Genomic DNA, 24,473 nt, shown 5'->3' with positions numbered 1-24,473 from the left:
TTTGCTCTTCTAAAATCTAAAACCTTTGTCTTAGTACTAACCTTCAGTGTGCTCAGCAGGATCCCAAACTCCACAGTATTGTGATCACTGCAGCCAAGGCTATCACCAACAGAAATATTACAAAACAGGTTTTCTTGGTTGGTGAGTAGCAAGTCCAGCAGTGCCTCATTCCTGGTTGGCACATCTAACATTTGTATGAGGAAGCAGTCCTCTACGCATTCCAGGAACTTGATGGGTGGCATGTGGGCTGCTGCATTGCTCTTCCAACAAATGTCTGGGTAGTTGAAATCACCCATAAGAACCAGGTTCTGTTGACCCAAAGCTTGCTTAAGTGACCTAAATATTGCTTCAGCAATTGTCATCTTGGTTTGGAGGTCAGTAGCAGATGCCTACTGCAAGATGCCCCTTGGAGATGACCCCTCTGATCTTGACCCAGAGGCATTCAATAGGGCTTCCACAGTCGCCGTAGTTGACTTCTATGCATTCAAGGGTCTCCTTAACATAGAGCACGTCTCCTCCACCTCTTCTTCCCTACCTGTCTTTACAAAACAGTCTATAGCCATCCATCATGATCCTCCAGTCATGTGAGTTGTCCCACCATGTTTCAGTTATTCCTATGATATTATAATTTTCTGACTGGGTATGGAGCTCCTGTTCCTCCTGTTTGTTCCCCAGGCTGCATACATTGGTATATATAGACTTGAGGTGGTTGGAACACTTGTCTCTGCTCTGGTAGGCCTGGCTTATTCCCCAGTTGGTTGCAGTGGCATGAGCATTGTCATTTTGGACTCCATCCCCTAAGTCCTTCAGTTTAAAGCCTGCCTTACTAAGATGACCAGCCTGCTGCCACACATTCCCTTACCTCTTTTAGACAGGTGAATCACATCCCTCCCTAGCAGGCTATAGTCATTGAAGAATATCCCATTGCCAAAAGCCAAAACCTCACGATGGCACCAGCCATGAAGCCAGAAGCAAATTTGCTTTATATGTCTATTTCTGGCTGCACTCTTTCCTCTAACTGATAAAATGGAAAAAACACAGCTCTGCTAAGCTACAGAACTGCCCTCACTGTGAACCTAAAAATTAATTAACCCGTGCATACGATGTCAAGAGGAAACACAGGCCCAGTTACTGTGCTGTGGAGATATGGCCAGCCTGCTCTGAAGGGACAAGGTCTGAGCAGTGTGGGCTCAAGCCGTCCTGCACCTCTAAGGCCTGAGACCTGAGAATCAGTCCCTGAAACAAATGCATTTGGCAGCAAAGCTGTGCCTATTAAAACACATTGCTCCAGACATAGTAGCCTGTATCCTCCCAGTGGCACCAGCAATCCTCAACACTGGTGTTTCCCTAGGTCCCAGCAGAGAGAACAGCCTTCTGCTACTAGTACTTTTCTAAGCCAGTCAATACACCAGAAGTGTCAACAGCAGATATGGAAGGTCTTGTTTACGACTTCATCACCATTGTACAGCTATAACTAGCTCCATATTGTACATAACAAAAATGGATTTAAATGTATTATCTGTGTATATGATTAGTCAATCAATCGTTTATTGCTTATGAGTTATTCCTCTTCCAGACTGTTGCATCTTTCAGCCACTGGGATGGATGTACACAGTGGGGGAATTCAGATTGCATGAAAAAAACATAAATCTGAAATTCTGCAACGTTCAAGTGCTCAGGAGCCAAAAAAAAAAAAAAAAATTAACTTTTTGTAGGGCGATGCACAAGTAGGTTTTATGACTCTCCTTCAGTTAAATATGAGCTTTAATTTGGTTCTATTTTTAGGATATGCAGAGCCTGTCTTCATACAGATATACAACTATCTATATAAAAACCTATATATAGGTATATACATAGAAAGTATGCATACAGCTACTTTAATTTCACACATATACAATGTTTTCCTGATTTTATTTTGGGAAATTATTTATTCTAGTGATAAATTAATAAGGACTGGAAGTTATACAAAGAGTTATCTATACTTAAGGAATAATGCCAGAACACTTTTTTGTTCTTCCATGGAGTGATTATTTTCTGATCTCCATAATGCATATTGCTCATTCACTCCAACCTACAGTGAGATGATGCCAAGTTCAAATTTGGTCGTTTTGTAATGTTTAGCCAGCTCGTTAGTATTGGGAAGTCAGAAAAATGAAGTCATGAGTACTCTATGTTACTCCTCCTGGGGTGACTGGGACGTGACTGCAATTTGAAAACCTGAGCAACTGCTTTTTCTTTTAACCTGGTGGAATTGCATGGCCAGAAACTTATAGGAAAAGGCTTTCTGAAAAGACCCAGACTCATAAAAATAAGGTGCTTGTTTTACTTAGAACGAAACCATAAAACTTACCAAGATCTAGGTAGATGCCTGGAACAAATGAGTTGAGAAAAAACATAAGAATAACACATCCCAGCACAGTCAGGCATTTGATGAGAAGAATTTTGTCTGTTATTCTGTGCTATAGACAAGGAGAAAAAATTAGTAACTGTATTACAGAAGGAGTTACCTATTATGCATAGAGTTCACAAAAGCATGTGTGAAGCGCAGACTTCTGTTACAGTATTGTATATTCCTCTTCAGCACAAAAGACAGAAATATTTAAATTGAAGCATTTCATGCACATCTATTAAAAACATGAATAGGTGGCCCAATGTGATCTAAGAGATACAAGTAGCTAGCAACTGCTGAATAGATTCAGCTGTGTTCAGCTGCCCCCATCACAACTTCATTTCAGTAGAAGTAGGGTTGAAATGCAATTCCTACTACAGAGGGCACTCCGGGCACTCTGTGGTTTCATGACCCTGGACAAAATCACCTTTTTTTGCATGTATGCTTTGAAAACCTATAGCCTAGCCTAGAGGTCAGATCTTTCATGCCTCCTGCACAACTTCTAACCCCTAGGCAGGATTAGCCAAGCCCCTAATCCCTATGCAGCTTCTACACCCCCGTGCCCAGCTCCTGTGTCCCCATCTCCCAAACACAGGATTCAATAGCGATGCCAGTGGGATGGAGAGGATGTGACATTTAGACAATTAAATTTAGGTGAAGTTAATCCCACTACAGAGTTTATATCTCATCAGACCCAGCTTCAGCATAAAGACTTGGGCGGTGTTAAAGTGTGCGCAGCAAAGAGAACAGGATTTATCCAAGTGGTTTATCCCTGCTTGAATAATAAAGCAGGCATACCGCAGACAGTGTAGTAAATTAGAGTTGGTATTCGGTATATCAGCAGGAGTGTATTCTATCATCATCAGCTCTATCAGGTTATAAACAACCTGTTGACACCTTCTGAGCCTTTCCAGTCATGGGTTAAAAATTTAAGAAAACACTGCTGAATCATTTCTCGGTCTGTTAAATGATTTTTTAATTTTTTTTTCAAGGACCAAAAGTATAAAACCTAACAAAAACTCACAATGTAGTTCAGTAACCCCATCCCACCAAGAAGCCAGCCATCCTGCCTGCCACTTTTTTGCTACCCTGAGAATCGTTAAATTTGCATTAGATCCAAAGCACTCTTTATATATAAAGGCATAGGTTTGCTTACACAGATACTGAGAAAAACCACCATCTACTTACTTTTTTCTGGAGTTCCTGAATATTTGTTTCCCAGTTTTTATCTTCTTGTGAAATTTGCCTGAAAGAAAATGACACCTGTTTATTTCCAGAGCAAAATTAGAGCCCTCCCGTCACAAATAGATCACCCTTTCCCCAGTACAGAGTAACTCATACCACAACGGAGTCGTGGCCTTCTTACAGACAACAGCAGAATTCCCATGGGCGTTCACTTAAGACTCCACTTTTGTAACATGTTCCACTAATTATACACAAACCCTTCAGATCATGAAGAGTGCCATTGGCTTGAAGGAGCTAGCCGCCAGAGCATGGACCCCAGTACAGGATCTGGCTATATGCAATATGTAGTCCCCTTAATAGTTCCAGGAGTTGATATATGCCCTGCCTGCGATAAAACAAGGGTCATGTGCTAACATCGACAAGTCAGAATGCATATATTTTACATTTGCATTTTGTAATGAAGTTTTTAAGATCCGAATAACTTCATTGTGTTATCAGCATAGTCAGCCCTCCAGTAAAAAAGCCTTGGGGTTTGCAGTTCAGGAGTGCTGTTGTTAATGCTAATGAATTTTTACATTGCTGTAAATGTACTGTGCTAGAGGAATCACGATTTTCAAGATTAAATATTCAATTTTTATTTATACTTCAGAAGTGTCTTCTTTAGAGTGTCATAAAGTCTAATCATCTACTATATTCTTTTAAAAAGGAGGTGACTAACAGCCTTTTTTGTCTTTAAGTAGTAATATGGTCAATCCATTCAAAGTGCACAATATCAGCAAAAATTATATAAACAATTTTATTACTAGAAGAGTTTAAGAAATCATATATTTACATGCCCTTGTCCATACCGCCTATTTAACATGTTTATTAATAAAAACTAATTATTTCACTTTTACTTTAGTTTAGTCAATTCACTTTCAGAGTATTCATTACTGCTATTCTCAGCCATCAAATTCCATAGCAAAACAATTGGTTTTGCCAGCACATAAACAAAATAAGGCTAACATTTTTGTTAGTCCTAGTTTATAAAAACTTCTCCTTTTCTATACATAAACAGTTAATTATGCCTACAGTCAGGTTCACACTGAAGATTTTATTATGAAATAGTTTTAAAATGCAGCAATTCACTAGTGATATTTTTTCAAACTTGGCGATTCACTGAAGAACACTTGAACTTTTCAGTAGAAAAAAATATATAGCATTTTACTGTGCTGAAACCACTATTGCAAGGAAAAATCTAATGATATACTTATGATCTTTCTAAAGCAAAAACGACTTGAAATTTCTAGGCCTTGAAATTTGGGTCATATTGACATATATTTTCCAGACCTTACACATCAGTTTTGTCCTAAAACATGTTGTGTTTCACTGAGGCTGAGGATGGCTCTTCATATCTGCCCCAACACAGATCTGATCAAGAGACAGCTAAGAATATAGCTGTAGTCCCAGAGAAGATCTGCCTAAAATTACTAGAGGTGAGCCCTTGGCTCGTTGACCAAACAGGACTATTACCCGTGATGTTCACAAAGCCACATTATCATCCCTGGCTGTAGACTGAGATGAGCAGGAGCTCCCTGCCAGCCCAACAAACTGCCTGTGCCTGTAGCTTGTCCCCACCGAGGGTCGGAGCAGGGGAGGTGGGACACGCTGGTCCTCGCTCACCTGTGAAACGTCCTCAACTTCTTCCTCAGGAGCATCTCCAGAGTCAACACCTTCTGCATCAAGAGGCATTTTACGGCAGTCTCCTCTCTGCTGGCTGGGTTAATGCGCTGTGCAGTCAGTCTCCAAACATAGATCTCATGTTTGAGCTCTAAAAAGAAGCAAAATCGCTTATGTTAAAGCAGGTATGCTGCATATGAAACCAGAGGCACACAAAATATGTGTACGTGCCCTGAACTCAAAGCTGTTAAAATTATTGGAATGGTTTCCCAACAATTTTCCACTTAGGAAGTTGCTTTTACCATTCATTTTGCAGAGCTGAAGGGAATGAAAAATATATAGAAACATTTTTAAATAAATTAATCTCAACATCCTTTTCCAAAGAAAAAGCACTGTCTTCAGATGCTTGCAAATGCCTTCCACAAGCTTTAGTGCTAAAATCATATCACATTCATTTTTTATCAGAAAATTAACTGCCAATATAGATTACTATAATGCTAACAGGATACAAGTCACTTTGTAGTGAGGAATGACAGTAAATGATCCTTCATATTCAGAGTGGACAACGTGTTTCCATTCACTCTATGTTCATAGAAGCAATTTTATTAATGTAAGGCAAAACTGAAATTTAGCACTGTCTTATGGCATATCATTTAATAACATTTTAAAGGTTTCCTAAGAGGACTTCATTCTTAGGCACTGAAAATATCCATAAATACAGCTACTATCACCTGCGTGCAGGCTTGAATGATATCTGATCCTGTGTAAGTTCAGACTGATTAACACTTGAAATCAGTCTCCAAAGTCTTGTCAAGATTCTCAACATTTTTTGATGTATTTATTTCCAATATTGTCAAGGCCTTAGAGAATGACCGAAAAGCATGTGTTCCTGTTCAGGAAGGGCCATGCATGCCAAATATGGCTTTGGATTTTCCAGGAAATCACTAAAGAAATAATGTTTCCTGATGAATGTTTCCTGATGAAGCAACAGGATGTTTCCTCACCCTTCGTTTCTGTTCCCCTCAAATTTCATGCTGTTGAAGACAAGGAGTCAAAAATTCACAGCTTTATGTCTTAAGATCCCTGTTCAATCAGCGAACTGTTCTTATCCTAAGAAATGGATGTGGAAGTCTTTGTATCATATATTCAAATTATATGCATTATTTATGAAAAAATAAATTATGTAATAATATAAGAAAGATGTAAACACATCTTGATGTAGGCAGTGATATTAACATTTGCTGCTGCAAATCGCTAGTGGTTCATGGTATCTACTTACAAAAAGAGCACTAAACGTGTTTAATTCCCCCCCTTGCTTTGTGGCCAAGTATTTATAGTGATAATACAGACTAAATCAAGTAAAGATTGACCATAAGAGGGAATTAGACTTGACAGAACTCAAACAATTAAAAGCAAAAGTAAGCATGTCCAAAGCCTGCATAGCTGACACCAAAAAATGGATCTGAACAGCAATTGACTCATATTTTGTTTGGTTCATACCTATAGATGATTACACATCCATCAAAATGGTAATCTTTGCCTTAGCATTACAATGCAAGACCAGAAATGTAAATTCACACTATCTAAAGCCCAATGACTATCCCAGGTTATTAAACAACCAGTGCTCAGCTAAAGCTTTTCTTCGAGGAAGGGATTCACACCTGAACCACAGATATCAAAGACATGCAGAATCTACCACTTTCCTCTGTAACATATTTGATGATTCTTGCCAGGAGCATAATCTGACACTAAATTATATTAAAACATGGATAGGTCCTGCTTATCAAAGGATCCACATGACTTCATGCAGAGACCCTGTCCTGGCCATCATTTACTTTTCCATCAACATTTGTAACACACACAAATATATCAGCAGTGATTTTCCATTCTCTTCCAGAGTATAAACAAGAAGGTGACAGAGCTTTAGGCCACAGCGGATCTTCTACTCCCCACAGGAACAGAAATAAATAAAAAACAACAACAACAACAACAAAAAACCCAACACTTTTTTGAGGATTAGAGTGGGTGGGAGCTATACAAAACCCCCATATTTTGAACCTCAGATACGGTGGTATTTTTTCTTTAATAACATGGCAAGAATAAATTTTAAGTCTCTGAAGCAGTATAGTAATTTCTGAAAGAAACTAGATACCACATATTTGGGATGTGCTTGAGCTCCGCAGTTTCTGGTTAATGGGGCAACAGGGTATTTCAGTTGGCACCTTCCTCCTCATAACATCCATCTTGAAACTGGTCTGAAATCATGAGCTGCAAAGTTGTTCCTTCCCATATAGACAAGCAAGACTAGGTGAAAAGTTGGAACGTGGTGTTCTTGCACACTCGCCTGTACAAATTCTGTGCTGGTTTTGGCTGGGATAGAGTTAATTTTCTTCATAGTAGCTAGTATGGGGCTGTGTTTTGGATTTGTGCTGAAAAAAGTGTTGCTAACACAAGGATGTTTTTGTTACTGCTGAGCAGTGCTCACACAGAGCCAAGGCCTTTGCTGCTTCTCACACCACCCCACCAGCAAGTGGGCTGGGGGTGCACAAGGAGTTGGGAGGGGACACAGCCGGGACAGCTGACCCCAACTGACCAAAGGGATATCCCATACCATATGACATCATGCTCAGCATTTAAAGCTGAGGGAAGAAGGAGAAAAGCAGAGGGTCATTCAGAGTGATGGCATTTGACTTCCCAAGTCACCATTACGCATGACAGAGCCCTGCTTTCCTGGAGATGGCTGAACACCTGCCTGCCCATGGGAAGTGGTGAATGAATTCCTTGTCTTGCTTTGCTTGTGCGTGTGGCTTTTGCTTTACCTATTAAATTGTCTTTATTCAACCCACGAGTTTTCTCACTTTCAATCTTCTGATTCTCTCTCCCATCCTGCCAGGGGGAGTGAGCGAGCGGCTGGGTGGGGCTGAGCTGCCAACTGGAGTTAAACCATGACAACTTCCCAGGCAAAATTTTTACCTTGAAAAAGTTTCCTGAGCCCTTTGGGGTGAAAGAAATATTTCTATGATCCTACATGCTGCTCTAGCCTGAAGGAGATACAAACTTCTGTATTTAATTTAAGCAGGTGAAGGAGGAGAACCCCCTCAGTAGGTAAGTGGTCCTTTCTGTACTGCTTTCTCATGCAATTTTCAAGTCAATTGGACTGTTGCTTTGAAAGCGTCTCATCAACAGTCCAAGAGAAAGTGTGACTTTTTTTCTTTTTCTCTGGAAATGCTTTTGAAACATGATTATCCAGTTTGCCATCCTGCTTTCTGATAGCTTGTCTTTGCTACACCACCTTTTCTGATCATGTCTGTTCATCCTGCCATAGCATTTTCCCCCATCCTTTCCAAGTGAAATTTTACCAAGGATTTTGCTGATGGAAGAAAGTTGAATCTTTCATCAACTAACCAAGAAGCAGATCCCCAGCAGGTGTTCTTATACAAAGAAACTTTTTCTTCTCTCCTTCAGAAAAGGACAGCTAGCATCGCTGTATCTGTGCCACAAACAAACCCGCAGAGAGCACCACAGCTTGCGTTGCACATTCCTCTTCCATGTCGAAAGAACCGTGGGGCTAATCTCCAGGTACACCAAGGTCGGCCTGGTGTTTTCTGTTCTATGTGAAAAATATACATGTGTTTTCACGTGGCTTTGATCTTGCCTTTATGTACAGCAAGTGCATGCTTTATTGTTCAGACATGAATTTTCTAAACACCTCAAGGATGAGGATGTCCAACCTGCTGTGGAATTTACTTCAGAGCAAAATGTCTTTTGAAAACCAGAACAGTTGATACATCTTTTATACTGCAACTCCTGTTGCAGTAATAATTTGTGAGGAGGTTTTCTAGGTCAACACACAGAATGTTTCTCCTATTTCTCTCTCATGCACACTCTTATTGCAACAGCTCATTACGGCATGAGGTGATACATATGTATTAGCAGTAGTTTTCGTTTTGAAGGAAATATCATGCAGGACCCTTGAGGTCAGTGAGAACACTGAACCCAGCCAAAAACCTTTGGGCCTTTCTATGCTTCTCCCATTGCAGGTCTGCAAACCCATTTAGGCAGCAACCCTAAGAGTCTGGGAACATCTGATATTTTATGTCATGCTATGTCACACATCATGGACAATGCAACTGCAGGGTCTTATCAATCGCTTTGAAATTATGGCTAAGGCAGCATAAGGGCAGCATTTGGCTGCCCCTGCATGGGAGGGTCTTGCACCCCATTTCCCCATGTCCGTAAGTTCCTGTCCCCTCCTCAGATGGGATCTAATGGTCATGTTACACTAGGGTGAGCTTGCTCCACTCACTCATCTGGCAGAAAAAAAATCTGCAGGGTTTTTGCAGGATTAACTTTATGGTGGATCAGCCTACTAACCAATTTATCCTACTATTGCTAATAATTAAAATGGTATGTGTGTGTGGCATACAACTTTCATAGCAATTTATCATTGAAGCATCTAAATTAACATTTAACTGCAACTGTAGTAGCAATAGTTGAACTGGTATAAGCAAGGCAAAGTTTAGTATGCAGTGATGTGGAGTAAAAGGAGACAGGAGAGCTGCAGCTCAGTCGGGGAATTCAGATCATTATGATACTAAAATCTTTGTGAACATCATACATTCAGAAAGCCCACAAGGCACCACAGCAGTATACCTGGCATCATTATTTCACAAAAATTGTCTTTTTTCTTTTTTTTTCTTTTTCTTTCTTTTTTTTTTTCTTTTTTCCAGAAAGTCCATTTCCAACAAGAAAAGAATAATTTTTGGCTTAGTTCTAGGATCAAATAAAGGATCAGCAAAGATGTAAACCCTATGCTACTAATCTGTTCTGGTTTTGTCATTTATCATGTTTTATCATGGAGACCACAGATAAGATGTCCTGGACCCATTGAATTTAATGGAGTTTCAGCTACTGACCTGAACTGTGACATTTTAGAAAACATTTTCTGCATTTAGAAAACATTAAGTTTCCTTTTAAAATGCATACTCTTTCTGCAGTCTGAAAATTAATAGTCAGATTGATTTTTAGTTAATCACACATTCCCTCCCACCTGACTGCCAATAACAAAGAAGACATCCTCAAAAACTGAGTGTAATTACTTCCCAGTCTCAGAATCTGAAGAGGCCAGGCTTGTTAATTAAAGATACTCAGAAGAGCATGAACAGCCTTGATGTGATGATAAGAATTCTCATAAAATGGCAATTTTTAACTTGCAAGTACGCTAAATACATTAACTACCTTTTTGCAAGGAACACAAGTTTGCACTGCTGGGCTGTGACTAATGACATGCAAAGCATGTTCCTCTGAATATGGGGGGCTTTTTTGCAACATGCTATTGTAGCTTAACTTTTGTCAGTAAAGCAATTCTTTTTCTTAGCTAACTTCTCAGAACAAGATTACTTCTGTTTAAATGTTAACTGAAAAGCAAATTAAGTATCAGGAATTATAGCTTAATCTAGTAATAGTAATATCTATACCCTTTAGTAACTTTTTTAAATCCCTGAATCCCTGTAATTAATCCTCTAAGCATTATTAGACAGTAAGTGTCATCTCCATATTAAAAGCACAGAAACTAAGTCACAAAGGTGAAACCCAACTGTAAAAAGAATTCACCTCAAGGCATATTCCAGCTCAACAACTCATGCCTCTCTTCTGGAGTCAGCACCCCTCAACAGGACACAATCATAAGGCTCTAATGCTGAAAAAAGAAATGCCTGAAACATTCTTGTCTTTTTATTCCTTAGAGTAGTTCAGTTCATTAACAGTGGATAAAGGTAAGCAGAGGCATAAAAGTTGCAGGGTCTTCAGAACTGCAACAAGACACACTTTGCTTATTCAGCTAAATACTTGCAAAGGAACGCAAGAAATCTGCACAATGCTGCATAAAGCAATACGGAGCATTTATATCAGCTTTTCAACTCAAAGTCCAACAGCCGGGGGCCCATTTGGTCACCAAGGCACCTACTGCCAGTTTGGATGCCCAGCATGGGATCGCATCCACGGCACAGGATTTACAGGACATCCTCATCCCTGCAGCAAAGCAGCTGGAGCCCGGGCAGAAAACTGCAAAGCTCAGATGTTGCCACACACCTCAGTCACCCCCCAGGAGTTGTCTTCTGGGCAAGCTGGGGCAGACTGCAGCAGCTCCAGGAGTCAGGCTGTTCGGAAAGCTGCAAAACAACAAGTATCCTTCTCCTTCAAAATTCAACTGGAATTTTTTCCTCACTGTGCTTTGGGTTTTCCCCTGTAATGTTAGCTGCTGAAAGAAGTGCAAGAAACTTCAGCACAACGCTACATGCCCACACCTGCATTTTATAAGGGAATAATCTATTTAATACCTCTATGATGGTCACATAACACTCAGATGGAGTAATCTGCAGATATTAAAGAGGGTTAGATCTCCCATAACGTTCCAGGATGGTTGATAAAGACATATATTACTCTTCAGTTGGTTTATCCCTGAACAAGGGATGGGATGTCTCTCAGGTGACATGGGCTCTGTTCTCATCTCTAGGTGAGTCAGACTTAAAGCCATGAAGTTATTTCAGTCCTTGTGGTTTTTGACCCTTAGTTTCCTCTACTGCAGTTCCGTAACTTTAAAAGCTGGAATCTGAGTGTATTTAAGTTTCACGTGCGCTTATTGGCACTTGCCTAATGTTATCACAATACTTTGTTCTGTTACACTGAGAACGGCACAGGGTCATGTGTGAAGGAGAGCATCAAGTATTCTGAGCATTCATTTATCTATAAGTCCAGTGTAGTTTGTTTCAGAAAATTTTCATCAGGATTGAAATCTAGACAAATAATTCTGGTTTACTCGCTATCGAGAAGTTCTAAGCTTACCAATGAAAACCAATTTAACCAACATTTTCTGTTAAAGTCCAAGTCTCACAACTAAAAACTCTCTGTTCAATTCACTATCCTCTGCTCAAAAGTGAATAGATACATTCCAATCATAAAACATTTTGGATCAAGCATAACTACTGCTGAGGTCATTTCAATACCGGGGGGGGGGGGGGTGAGAAAAAAAAAAAAAAGTGCTCCAAGCAACCACTTAAAGATGGTATTCCCAAAGTTCTATTATGGAAAAGAGAATTGTGAAAAGATAGAGCCTGAGGAGGACAAGTCTTGTAATCCAAAAGATAATGCCTCATCTAATGCTTTTAATAGGGCAAAATGAAGAGCAAAATGATGAAGCACACTTCAGACTCACCATACCTTTTAGCAACTGGTTTAAATGTAAAAATGATGACTAATAACTTCAGCTCATTTTGATAAATAAAAATGGCAGGAATAATTTTAAAATCTATCAAGGTTACACTTTTATTTGAAACATCATCACAGCAAAAGCTCTCTGCAGCAAACAAATACAGAGCACATGTTAAATTAACCTAAGCTGTTCTCTTAAGCTCTGTTTATCAGGAAGATCTTATGAGCTTCAAAGCCATCAGACTAAAGTGAAAAATTTTCTCATAACTTCACCAAAGCACTGTTAATGATAAGACCAGGTCTTGCCAGCCAGTTTGTATAATCATTCCACAGTTGTGGTATGCATACAAAAATCCAGGGGAACAAGTGCTGCAAAAGAGACAGGAGCTATTACTTCCTAAGTTTTTCCCTCCTACCAGTGATTTTTCTGTACTGATTCCTTCCATGAAAAATGTGTACAATAAAATTGTGAAGTGCTGCTCTATTGATTCTAAATGCCGCTCTTTTATGCTTTCTTTCTGCATAAGGCAGGTAAAGCAATATTACAGCTGCCTTCTTGTGATGGCTACATTATCGATGCACTATGCACATAATATGAGATTGTCATATTTCCCTTATTCTGCAATGTCAGAATACTATTTTTATCATCTGAAAACAAGGAAAGACAGATCAACATTTTCCTCTTTCCAAGGGGAATACTACATCACCTCTAAAACAGTACAAAGGACATATACAGGATTTTAAACACAAAATGATCTAAAATGTTTAAAAATATAAAAATCTTGAATCTGTGTGAAGTAAATAACTACACTTATTTTCATTCCTGATCATTAGATCATTGAAGGTGCAAACATAAAAGGGTTTTTTTTTTTTTTACATTTTCAAACATAAACCCATGAACCCAGTGGATCCTGATATAATATCCAAAAAGGAGTATACACAAAGTCTGCAGAGACCGTAAGATTACCTAGTTCCTTTGAGACTGAAAGTCTTACAGTTCTTTAAAATAAAAGATACAATATGTACTAGAAAGATATGATCTTAGATTTCAAGATAATTCATAAGAAAGCTGCATCTTTTAGTTTAGCATGCTATCAATCATCCACAGTAGGACATTTAAAATGTTAACTATTCATTGCTAATGTATACAACTGGATTGCAGAGAGGAGGGGGGAAAAAAGTTTTCTTATTTCACATTGTTCTTCAAGATTTAAAAATGCTTCCCATATTTTCCCATGAATTTATCATCTTGGGTGAGGACAGTAAAGCGCAACGCATATTGCAAAACTGCCATCCAGATTGAGATTGGAGTTGAATGCTTAAAAAAAGTCTTGAAATGTCCCGTTTTTTGGACATTATTCTCTGCATAATCTGCCTGATGCATTTCTCATCTGAACCAGTTTTCAAGTGTGGACAGCCCACTACTTTCAGTAGTTACATTAAAATACCAATAGTGCTTCACTGGCAGTTAGTGAAATACCTACATAGGTACAGATGCACCTCAGGGTTGAGATTTATCGATGTCCTTAATCCAGCTAGATATTTGATGTACCTCTCACTGATTCTCAAGAAATGTTTCCTATGGTTACAACTATGTTACTAACTAAAATAGGGCTAAGGACTGTTCTCTGACCCCGAGCAGTGCACGCAGCTGAACTGATGCTACATAACACCTGACCCTGGGTCCCCTCTGTGCCCCTGTGGTGTCCTTCTGGCCCTGGACATTATTATTATTATTTTATGTGGTCTTTTTTCAATTCAAATTGTCTGAAGCAGCATTGGGATTGTCTTGCAAGTCATCACAGTAGTTCTTCCCCAGCATTAAACCCAAAGGTTGTATGTCACACTGCAGGACATGGCCTCAGGGCACGCACCACTGTTAGAGGATGCAGAGCCCACCCGGACATCCCATGCCCTGAGAAAAGAACAAAGCTATTCACTCTTTAACCACAGCCACCTCCCCTGGGGACCATTCCCCTAGGCAGGCATCTTAGGGCTGTGACAGGCAAGGGGGTTCACATGGACAAAATAATCACGACAGCACTGAGCTATACCTCGTGTTCAGCTACAATTACAGTTGACGATGCCTATGCTTGGTCAATCGTGTGCAGCAGAACGTACTATAGCAGACATTGGTAGTCACTACGGGACACAGAGGGGGAAACTTACCAGACATTGTGCTAAATGAGTTTTCCAGTTTTACCTTGTTTTCTCTCTTAACCTTCACCTTAGCTGCGTCATCCTTTGGACATTTTCATGCAAAATGAGGCCTAATGTGAGCAAGACTTACTCTAAGTCCAGGAACAATGCCTGGACATCTTGGGTCTGCAGCCAGCACAGTTCAATCGATTGCATATGTCTGACAACTCTCAATTATTGCTCCCCTACTTCTTTCTTCTTCTAGATATTCTACCTTTTCACTTCTGGTTTTGTACCTCTTTTTTCCCCTCCTCCTCTCCATTTCTTCTCGTAGAGAAGCAGCTGTAAAGCTCCACATGGAGGAAATGAACAGATTTCCTCACTCATCTGGTTATCACGTTCCACGTTGTGGGAAACAGCACTGTGTTTTTCACACATTAAGCACTTTACACATGACTATGATTAATTAGAAAATTCCTTCTGTTGTAGGCTTTACATACTATCATACTATCATAACAGTATTTCCCAGCTGCTGCAGACAGTGAGCTACACCAGCGGGGGTAGTGTGCTCCCCCCTCGCCTGGCATCACCACTCCTGCTTCAAGTGTGGGTCTCTCTCTCTCAGCCTGTGAAACAATCAGAAACTGGAGCAAGCAACACAGGAGAAATGGGGAGCTGGTGCCAAATCAATTGCCGTGCTAAGAGAAAGCTCTTTCTCTTTGGCAAAAATGGCAATAACAGTACTTGTCACTGATCCCTGTATCACCTACTGTCCTGGAGATAGCACCCTTCCCATCTCCACAGTTTGATAGCTGAGACATAACAGTGTATTGTCATGCTTCACAGCGACTAAATAATGTATTGTTAACCTCTAAGAGAAGTAAAAACTTTAGTTTCAAGTTTTGGGGTGGGGGGCAACGGCAAGTTTAATTCCTCTTACACTCATATATTATTACTTCTCCTTACATATTCTTTTGGAAAAGTATATATATATCTTTTTAAACCTTCTCAGCTTACTACCCTAATCCTAGCATCTTTTTCTGGATCACACAGAACAAGGCACAAGTTTATCAGCTGAAAGTCACACTCAAAATAGTTCTCAAAATATCCCTTCATTCTTAAAAAGATTTTCTCTCTCATGGCTAAGTCCTTCAGATTCTTTTTTCTTTTGTAATATGCCCCACTTCAAGCTACTGCAGGTAGATAGTGGCTCCTGGGGAAGGAACATGCATTTTTTTCTGCTGCAGAGGTGCTGCGGCTTAGTCCGAGAGACAAAAAAATTAAAGACACTGGTAACACACAGCATTGGAATTAATCTGTCAATGTATCACCAGAATAACAACATTGTCTGTTCTTAAAATTAGTGCTTATCTATTCTCAATAGTCTGTGCAGCCCAAAGCAACAGAAAACAGCTTAAAGCACATGGCATACAGTGAAAAAGTCTGGGGAGAATAATATGCCAATTAAGTCTCACATATCTTGTTTAATTGCTAATTGGGGACAGGGTGAGGGAAGGCTGGTATTTAGTTGATTAAAACAGCTGCTTCAAACAAGCCATTTGAAGTTATCACAGAATCATTGCAACCTGAGATGGAAGGATCCCTGAAAGCACCTTGGAACACATTCTGCAAATTGAAATCATGATGGCTACCTCCTAATGGAGCTGTGTTTGTCGCTTTCCCTTCCCCTTTCACAGAACATTTCAATAGAGTGAGCAGCTCTTCAGCCTTTGCTCTAATTGACCAGCTACTGATTAGCTTTGCAGCAATGGAGGAGCAGCTGATTGTAAGAACACATGGTATACTGATTGGGAGACTGCTATATCTGAGCATACTAAACTGCAGGTAACAAAGATTACCAAGAGATGAATTAGAGGGAAATATGCTGGCCTCTTAAAAGTGTACAGTGTTTCACTGGAAAAAATATGTCAGTGAATAAATTATACTATTCAAATTAATCAAAAAGCTGTTATGCATACTTGATTCTTAAAAATCAAAACCATATGATTTAAAAGTTTATAGATGAAAGGAAAAATAGCAATTCTATGTTCTAAAATGTATATTCACAAAATAATGCTATTATGTCAGGATCAAAATTGCTCACAGTTGGCAGAATGGATTTTCTAACTGTTTAGATATTATTTATCTCAAGGCACCTTGCAAGCTGGCACTTTTAAAGGTAATTTAAGTATATAATAACTCTAGTTATTCATGGAAATGAGCATGAAGCTATGACTTTTATTACAAAATGAGAAATGAATAAAAGCAAATTAATTCTTTTTACATAAGAAAGTTGGGAAGTTATAAAAAAATGCTGAATACCAAAGATCTAATAATATACTTCCAGGCAACAAAGAAAAGTAAAAATTTTTTATAATGATGCATAATAACAATGGGTTTTATCTGGGAGGTTGCAAGGGCTCCTTTCCTCCCCAATGAAAAGATAATTCCTTTCCCAGTGATGATCTCTTCCACAAAGGATTCTCATTCCTGAGCCCTGTGTAGAACAGGTAGGAACATGCTCTGTATTTGGCATATTGATACAGAATCATAGAACCACAGAATGATTTGGATAGGAAGGGACCTTCAAAAATCATCTAGTCCAACTCCCCCTGCAATGAGCAGGGACATCTTCAACTAGGTTAGGTTGCTCAGAGCCCCGTCCAACCTGACCTTTAACGTTTCCAGGGATGGGGCATCTACCACCTCTCTGGGCAACCTGTTCCAGTGTTTTGCCACTCTCATCATAAAAAATTTCTTCCTTATATCTAATCTACATCTACCCTCTTTCACTTTAAAACCATTACTCCTTGTCCTATCACAACAGGCCCTACTAAAAAGATTGTCCCCATCTTTCTTACAAGCACCCTTTAAGGTCACAATAAGATCTCCCCAGTGCCCTCTCTTCTCCAGGCTGAACAACCCCAACTCTCTCAGCCTCTCCTCATAGGACAGATGCTCCAGCCCTCTGATCATCATTGTGGCCCTCCTCTGGACTCACTCCAACAGCTCCATGTCTCTCCTGTACTGGGGCCCCCAGAGCTGGATGCAGTACTCCAGGTGGGGTCTCACAAGAGCGGAGTCGAGGGGCAGGATCACCTCCCTCGACCTGCTGGTCATACCTCTTTTGATGCAGCCCAGGACACAGTTGGCTTTCTGGGCTGCAAGTGCAAATTGCTGGCTCATGTCTAGCTTTTCATCCACCAGTATCAAGAAGAGAAGGAGCAATAGGAACAGGAGCCAACTCCCTACCTCTTCAGATTATGCATTTCAGTAGTCTACTGGAGACAGCTTGGGAGTGGATATTATCTCATAGCTTTTTCACCTCTCTTCAAAGTACTAACTTAGACAAGAAAAGTAGTAAGATCACTCACTCATGGTACATAATTCTTAATGCTTATTATTAAGGTTTTTTATGGATATTTATTTTAGGTAATGATGCCTTCCCACAAGAAAAAAACCTCAGTATTAATTATTTAAAATTGACAAATTTAAGGCACATCTATGGCTAGGAGAGGAGAGCATCCCTTTCTGCATGTTAGCACTGCCAATTTTCAGTGACCTACCTTCTCTAAAGGCATTCTTGGCACTCAAGATAAAATTCTACCTATTTGAATGGAGGCTGACATAGTGTAACTGAGGTGAGCCGAAAGTGGGGTTTTTTTTTTCCTATTGGTAAATAAGATATTTTTTCTCTTTGACCTGTATGTATATAGTCAATAGATTTTTAACCAGCTAAGGAAGACTTCTTGCAGCACCTTCCCTGGTACAGGAAGGTAGGAAAAGAAGATTCTTGATAGCTTTCTGAAAAATCTTATTTTGTAGTGTCATGGAGCAATACATAGGGATTTTGAGTGATTGACTTCACTGTTTTATTTCTCTTGCTCTCAGGATCAAATATCTAAGGGTGCAGAAAGCCTCAGCTGTTTTACAATGGCACAGTAACAAAAATGCATGTATGATACTAAGCAAATATATGGAAGGAAAATTCTTCTTAATTCTCTTAGCAAACAGGTAGTATCACCTCTAGAACAGCTCAAAAATACTTTAGTTCTTAATACTGGGGAAGACTTTGGCCCCTAGAGCTGTGAACAGGTAGGCTGACCATGTCTTGTGCTGAATGGGCACTGAAGTCCCTCAAAACCAAATGTGTGCACAAGAGCCAACTTCCTAAGCAGTGAAGTCTCTTCTCTGACCTTTCTGTCAGATGGTATTCAAGACACATGGTACAATCTGCTGAGGAGAGGACTGTCACTTTTGTCTTTTTAATAAAATCCTACTCTTAAAGCTAATTTTCCCTGAAACAAGGCAGGTCACTACAAGTGGTACTCATCTTGCCAAATTAGGTACCTATCATGAAGATCTCTACCAATGAGTCACTGTGGACTCCTCTTATACTCAAAAGAGAGAAGTAAACTTTAGGGGATGCAATATATCTGTTCTATTGTAGACAGCTACTTTAGTCTTTAGAAGGGCTAATCTTTCTCTAAGGATTACAGATGGAACCAGGTCATATCAACCATATCAGAAGTTGTCTTCCCCATGCTAAATAGACCCCCCACACACACAGGTTCAGCAATGTTGTACAGCACATTAAAACATCAGTTGCATGGTCAGTGGAAACCTGGATCGTAAGTCTCCTACAGCCCAAAGTGGAAAAAAAAAAAAATCAGTCCCAGGGAAGAAACAGTTATACTCTTCTATCTTTGTACAAAGTTTGATAAGAAATTATACTTAGTGAATTATTTCTCACCTCGTAAAGAAATTGTGAACATTTGGGGGTTATTAAGTTTCACCACTCAGAAGCCTGAGAGCGGTGATGGAAACTTCAAAATGACTGAATAGAAAAGTATAAAAGCATGAAGACAAAAAGGGACCAACATACTGAAGAGCCATTGAAACAGCTTTACCAAGATTTCTAGAGGCTACCAAGGTGAGCAACCTAAAAAATGACATAGATTTAGTCAGGCTGAATTACAGAAAATATACATCAGGGAAATTTAGGATTGGAAGAGTCACAGAGGCAACTTGGAAAGTTCTTCTACTCTTGATGAAATGTCCTTCACTGACCAAAGACCAGGAAAAGATTGTTGAAAAAAATCCAGTGGAAGAAAACCAGCAGTGAGGGAATGCACCAGTGTCCTATGCCTGTCATAAGGGAAACCTGGGATATTTCTAAAGCTAGGTTGTGAACTCAGCACCTTGAGCAGATGTTACCTGTTGCAATACAGAACATGCTGGTATTCAAGCCTATGGCTATAAATGATGCAAAATATCCCTATAAATTTTGAAAGATATTTAATAATTCATGTCAACACCTCAACCTTAGCACCAGAAAAACATCCACTTCTAAAAGTCAGAAAATATCACGACTAAAAATAAAATCTAAATTATTCTTTAAAAAACTAATGTTCAGAGACTGAAGGAGAGTGGGCACTTCCATCTGAGGGCAACATCGTAGTAGGCACCATTCATTTTCCATTTAGCACATATTCAATGTAATGATAATAAAAAAGTTTTCACACTCACACTTACCAACAATTTCACTTGGCTCCTTATTGTAAAGTTTTTTGTTCCAGTAAAGAAGTCTGAGAAAAGGAAAGGAGACAAGGACAACGAGGCAGATGCCAACAAACATATGCCCCGTGAAGGCTGCGAAATCCAATCCCTGGAAATAAAAATGAAAACCTAAATTAAAAATCAGTTATTTTCCTATATTACCTACAAGGAAAAGTATTCAACTATATGTACTTTAGCAATCAATAATAAATAAAAACCAATAAAGTAAGTTCCAAGTACAGTATATGCTGTATTTCATCTGTTTCAAGGAGACAAGCCACATTAATTCAGAGAACTAAAAAACTGCATTACAAGTTATTCTGAAATATATTTAGTGTTCCTGACATGGATAGAAAAAATAAACAAACAGACCAAAAAAAAAAAAAAAAAAACCACCACCAAAAACTGAATCATTAACTTTCACTTTCATTACTCAAATCACAGTAAATTCATTTTAAATCACACTGAATCACAGAAATAGTTAAATTTTAATGACCAGCTTTTGGTTTTAACTGTTGACAACATGGATTTTTACAATAATTCTGTCTGATCCAGGATTTCATCTAAACTCATAAATATTCTTCTATAATAAAAATATTTTAAGATCTGGTTTTATTTCTCATTGCTCTACTCTGTTCTGCTTGGTATTAAATTAGATTATTCTTTTTCTAAGTTAAGTCTGTTTTGCCCATGACGGTAATTGGTGAGTGATCTCTCCCTGTCCTTATCTCGACCCACGAGCCTTTCGTTATATTTTCTCTCCCCTGTCCAGTTGAGGAGGGGAGTGATAGAGCAGCTTTGGTGGGCACATGGCCTCCAGCCAGGGTCAGCCCCCCACAGAGGGTCACATCCAAATACTATGGTAGCAAAGTACTGTCTTATATTTACAGAGTAGAGGTTGTCTGAACTGGTGATCCCAACAGAGCATCTCTGTGACACTTGGAAGAAAGCACGGTCCAAGCCCGGAACAGCTCAGGTTGTCTAAGCTGAATTTTCAGAGCATCCACTGATTTCCCAGAGACTCTAGAAAGTCATGGGATCGCCCTGTGCAACATCTTTATGTCTCTGCATACCTCTACAAGTGACTTGCCTTTTACCAAATCCAAACTGTGGATTTTTTTTTACTTATAAAGTCTTGTAAAGTCCTTTCATTATAACTCAGCTACAGCCATTCTTTTATGAAAGTAGAAAGAAGCAGCTTCAGGAATTGGAATAAGATTATTTTAAGAATCAGACAGAAAAACATGATACCACAAAGGAAAATAATATACCTTCATTCAGTTTGCCTACATAATAGGTCAGCCAGATAAATGTCTGACATCTCTGCAAGTCAATTTTTTTACCAAATTGTGCTACCTACCCCTAGACCCTTCTGTAATGCCAAGACAAATTAAAACCAGCTATATTGCCTCCTACTGAAAGAATTTATGTGGAAATGTCCCAGCTGAAATGCCTCTGGTTCAAAAAAGGAAAAAAAAAAGTTTCTCCATTGCACCAAAGGGCATAATAAAAAATGCATGACACAAGAAACTGATTAAAGTCGTAAAGAACTTTCATAGCCAGATAAAGATTAATGCTTTTTAAAAAAAAAAAAAAAAAAAAAATCCATAGTTTGCAGACAGTTAAATAAATCTTAAACATAAATATGGAGACCTAGGATTAGAATTTGATCCTGTTAAAAATACAGGTTTCAGCTTCATGAGCTATAGAAAATCATCCTTAGTTGCTGTTTAATAGTATATTCCTTACCACTTGTTCTGGTTTCAGCTTGGACAGAGTTAATTTTCTTCCTAGCAGCTGGTATAGTGCTGTGGTTTGGATTTAGGATGAGAGTAAAGCTGATAACACACTGATGTTTCAGTCGTTCCCAAGCAGTCAAGGACTTTTCAGCTTCGCATACTGCCCTGCCAAGGAGAAGGTGAGGGGCGCCCAAGAAGCTGGGAGGGGACACAGCCAGGACAGATGACCCAAACTGGCCACAGGGATTTTCCATACCGTATGACGTCATGCTCTGCATATAACTGGGGGATGGGTCAGGAGGCAGTTTGGCTTGAGAACTAGCTGAGTATCAGCTTGGGGTGGTGAGCAATTGTGCTGTGCATCACTTGTTTTGTATATTATTATTATTATTATTACTATTATTATTATTACTACTACTACCACCACTACTACTACTATTGTCTTCCTTTTCTGGTCTATTAAACTGTCTTTATCTCGACCCATGAGTTTTACCTTTTTTTTTTTTCGATTGTCTCCCTCATCCCACTGGGGCAGGGTGGGGGGAGTGAGCAAATGGCTGTGTGGTTGTTTTAGCTGCTGACCAGATTAAACCATGACAACACTTCTACTCTCCAGCCACTAAAAAGGTGAAACTGTGTACCTGTGCATTCGCTAGCCTTTCATTATAACTCAGCTACTGCCATTCTTTTATGAAAGTAGAAAGAAGCAGCTTCAGGAATTGGAATAAGATTATTTTAAGAATCAGACAGAAAAACATGATACCACAAAGGAAAATAATATACCTTCATTCAGTTTGCCTACATAATAGGTCAGCCAGATAAATGTCTGACATCTCTGCAAGACAGACTTTACAAGTCAATTTTTATAAATACTCAGAAAGATTGGACTCTGGGCATCCAGTCAAGGTTCAGAGCTAGAGGAGGCATTTCTATGAAGGATGAAATCAACATTCATAACTCTAGGAAAATTACAAATAGCAATGAGAAAAAAAAATACTTTAAATTCTGCAAAGGCTGTGTTTGTAAGACCTGCCCTCAAAGTACATATCCCTCCTGTATATTTTCTTATTTACAGCCAAATATAAGTTAGTTTTATTGTCAGTTTTAAATGAGATGCCTCTAAGATTATAGCCAAAAAAGAAAAATCAGAAAAATTTTGGCCAGAAAAATCAGAATCCTTAAAAGCAAGGTGAACCGGCCTTGTTTTGGAAATTGCTCAGGCATTGATAATGTGCCATTAGACAGTTCAGGAAGTATGGAAAATAAGTATTCAGCTTTGTATGGTCTCTAAAATGACCTGAAGAGAGGTAGGAAGCTGAAAGGAATTAAGATGTAGAAGCACTGAAACAACACTAACCAAAAGAGCAATGCCTAAATCTGACTGGAAAAATGTTAATTCTCTGAAAAACAAAATTACTGGGAAATAGCTGGTTGAGGAGCAACAAAGTAATTAGAAGTGGTCAGAATATACTCAAATCAGAATTACCAGAATGAGGAAAATCGCTTTTGCACCCAACCTAGTCTTAAAAAGAGCAGTGGAGACAAAGCCTTTCTGGCAGCAATACACCCACGTCATGAAGAAGGATGCCAGCCACCAGGCAGAATATGTTGGCAGACATTGTCTGCAGAAATACTCAGGCATAAAGCTAATTACTAATGTAGGAAATAAAAAAGAGAAATAGGAACTCAAAAGAATCCTTGAAACTCTCAACTTTAAATATGTGATGTCTCTATCTTATATTAACAGAACTGGAATTTAAGGAAGTGGATCACTGCAAACAAATGCAAAGATTTACAAAGAAGTCACTTGCCTCTATGTTTTGAATATCACACCAACTTCAGAGCAAAACAATTGTGCTTTTTTACTGAAATGCCACAATGCAGAAGCTTCTCAAACAAAAAAATATAGCACAAGAAATGTGCCACTTGAAACCTACAAAACTAATTTCTCTATGAAAAGGAAAATCACATCAACCTAGAAGGCAAACTAAAATGCTGAGGTTAAGAAAGAGGTCTCAGGTCTGACTGAGAATTGAAAGGAATTGAAATGAGAAGGAGATCACAATGCACTTAAAAAAAAAAAAAAGCAGGAATTAACACAGCTTCATGACGTAAAAGCTGACATAGATAAGCCTTAAAAGTGATTTGCAGACACTACTGAAAAGAAAAAGTGTCTGCTAGATTTTTTGGCATCCTATCCAGGAGCTTACTCAAACTTTTCAAAGAGAGTAGCTGGGCTGAGATTCAGGATTTTGTTAAACTTCATATCACCCCATTGATCGTTCTTATCTCTGAGATCCCTGGGGGAAAAATAAAACGTGCTGTTCTGCTGCAACTGCAGAACAGCTTTCCAATTCAGTTGAAACAAATCATTTTCTAACACGGAGTGTGCGCTTATTTCAGGAAAGAGCTTGCATGACAGTATTGCCTGGGATGGTGCAAGGCTGGATTCGATTCCCTTCCCATCCCTCTCTCCCGGCTTTCCTCCCCATTACCTCCTTGCACTGATCCGCAAGAGCCAGTGTGTGAAAATGAATCCTGACGATTGCTAGCCTCGGACAACCTGTACCCTGCAGCCATGACGAGGCTGAGAA

At 39.2% G+C, this 24,473-nt stretch overlaps 1 protein-coding gene across 1 annotated transcript in view; it reads right to left on the bottom strand.

Moving 5' to 3' along the window:
* OCA2 (OCA2 melanosomal transmembrane protein) overlaps window positions 1-24,473 on the bottom strand; it is a 225,150-nt gene that overhangs the window by 105,348 nt on the left and 95,329 nt on the right. The window contains exons 15-18 of the mRNA XM_075737488.1: window positions 20,117-20,249; window positions 5,237-5,384; window positions 3,578-3,635; window positions 2,351-2,459 (exon numbers count right to left, since the gene is read on the bottom strand). Coding sequence (XP_075593603.1) covers window positions 2,351-2,459; window positions 3,578-3,635; window positions 5,237-5,384; window positions 20,117-20,249 — 448 coding nt within the window. The remainder of the gene's footprint in view (window positions 1-2,350; window positions 2,460-3,577; window positions 3,636-5,236; window positions 5,385-20,116; window positions 20,250-24,473) is intronic.

This window comes from Balearica regulorum, chromosome 1 (assembly GCF_011004875.1).
Source record: "Balearica regulorum gibbericeps isolate bBalReg1 chromosome 1, bBalReg1.pri, whole genome shotgun sequence".
NCBI lineage: Eukaryota > Metazoa > Chordata > Aves > Gruiformes > Gruidae > Balearica > Balearica regulorum.
The sequence above is the reverse complement of the archived record's forward strand: the minus strand, read 5'-3'. Positions and strand labels throughout refer to the sequence as shown.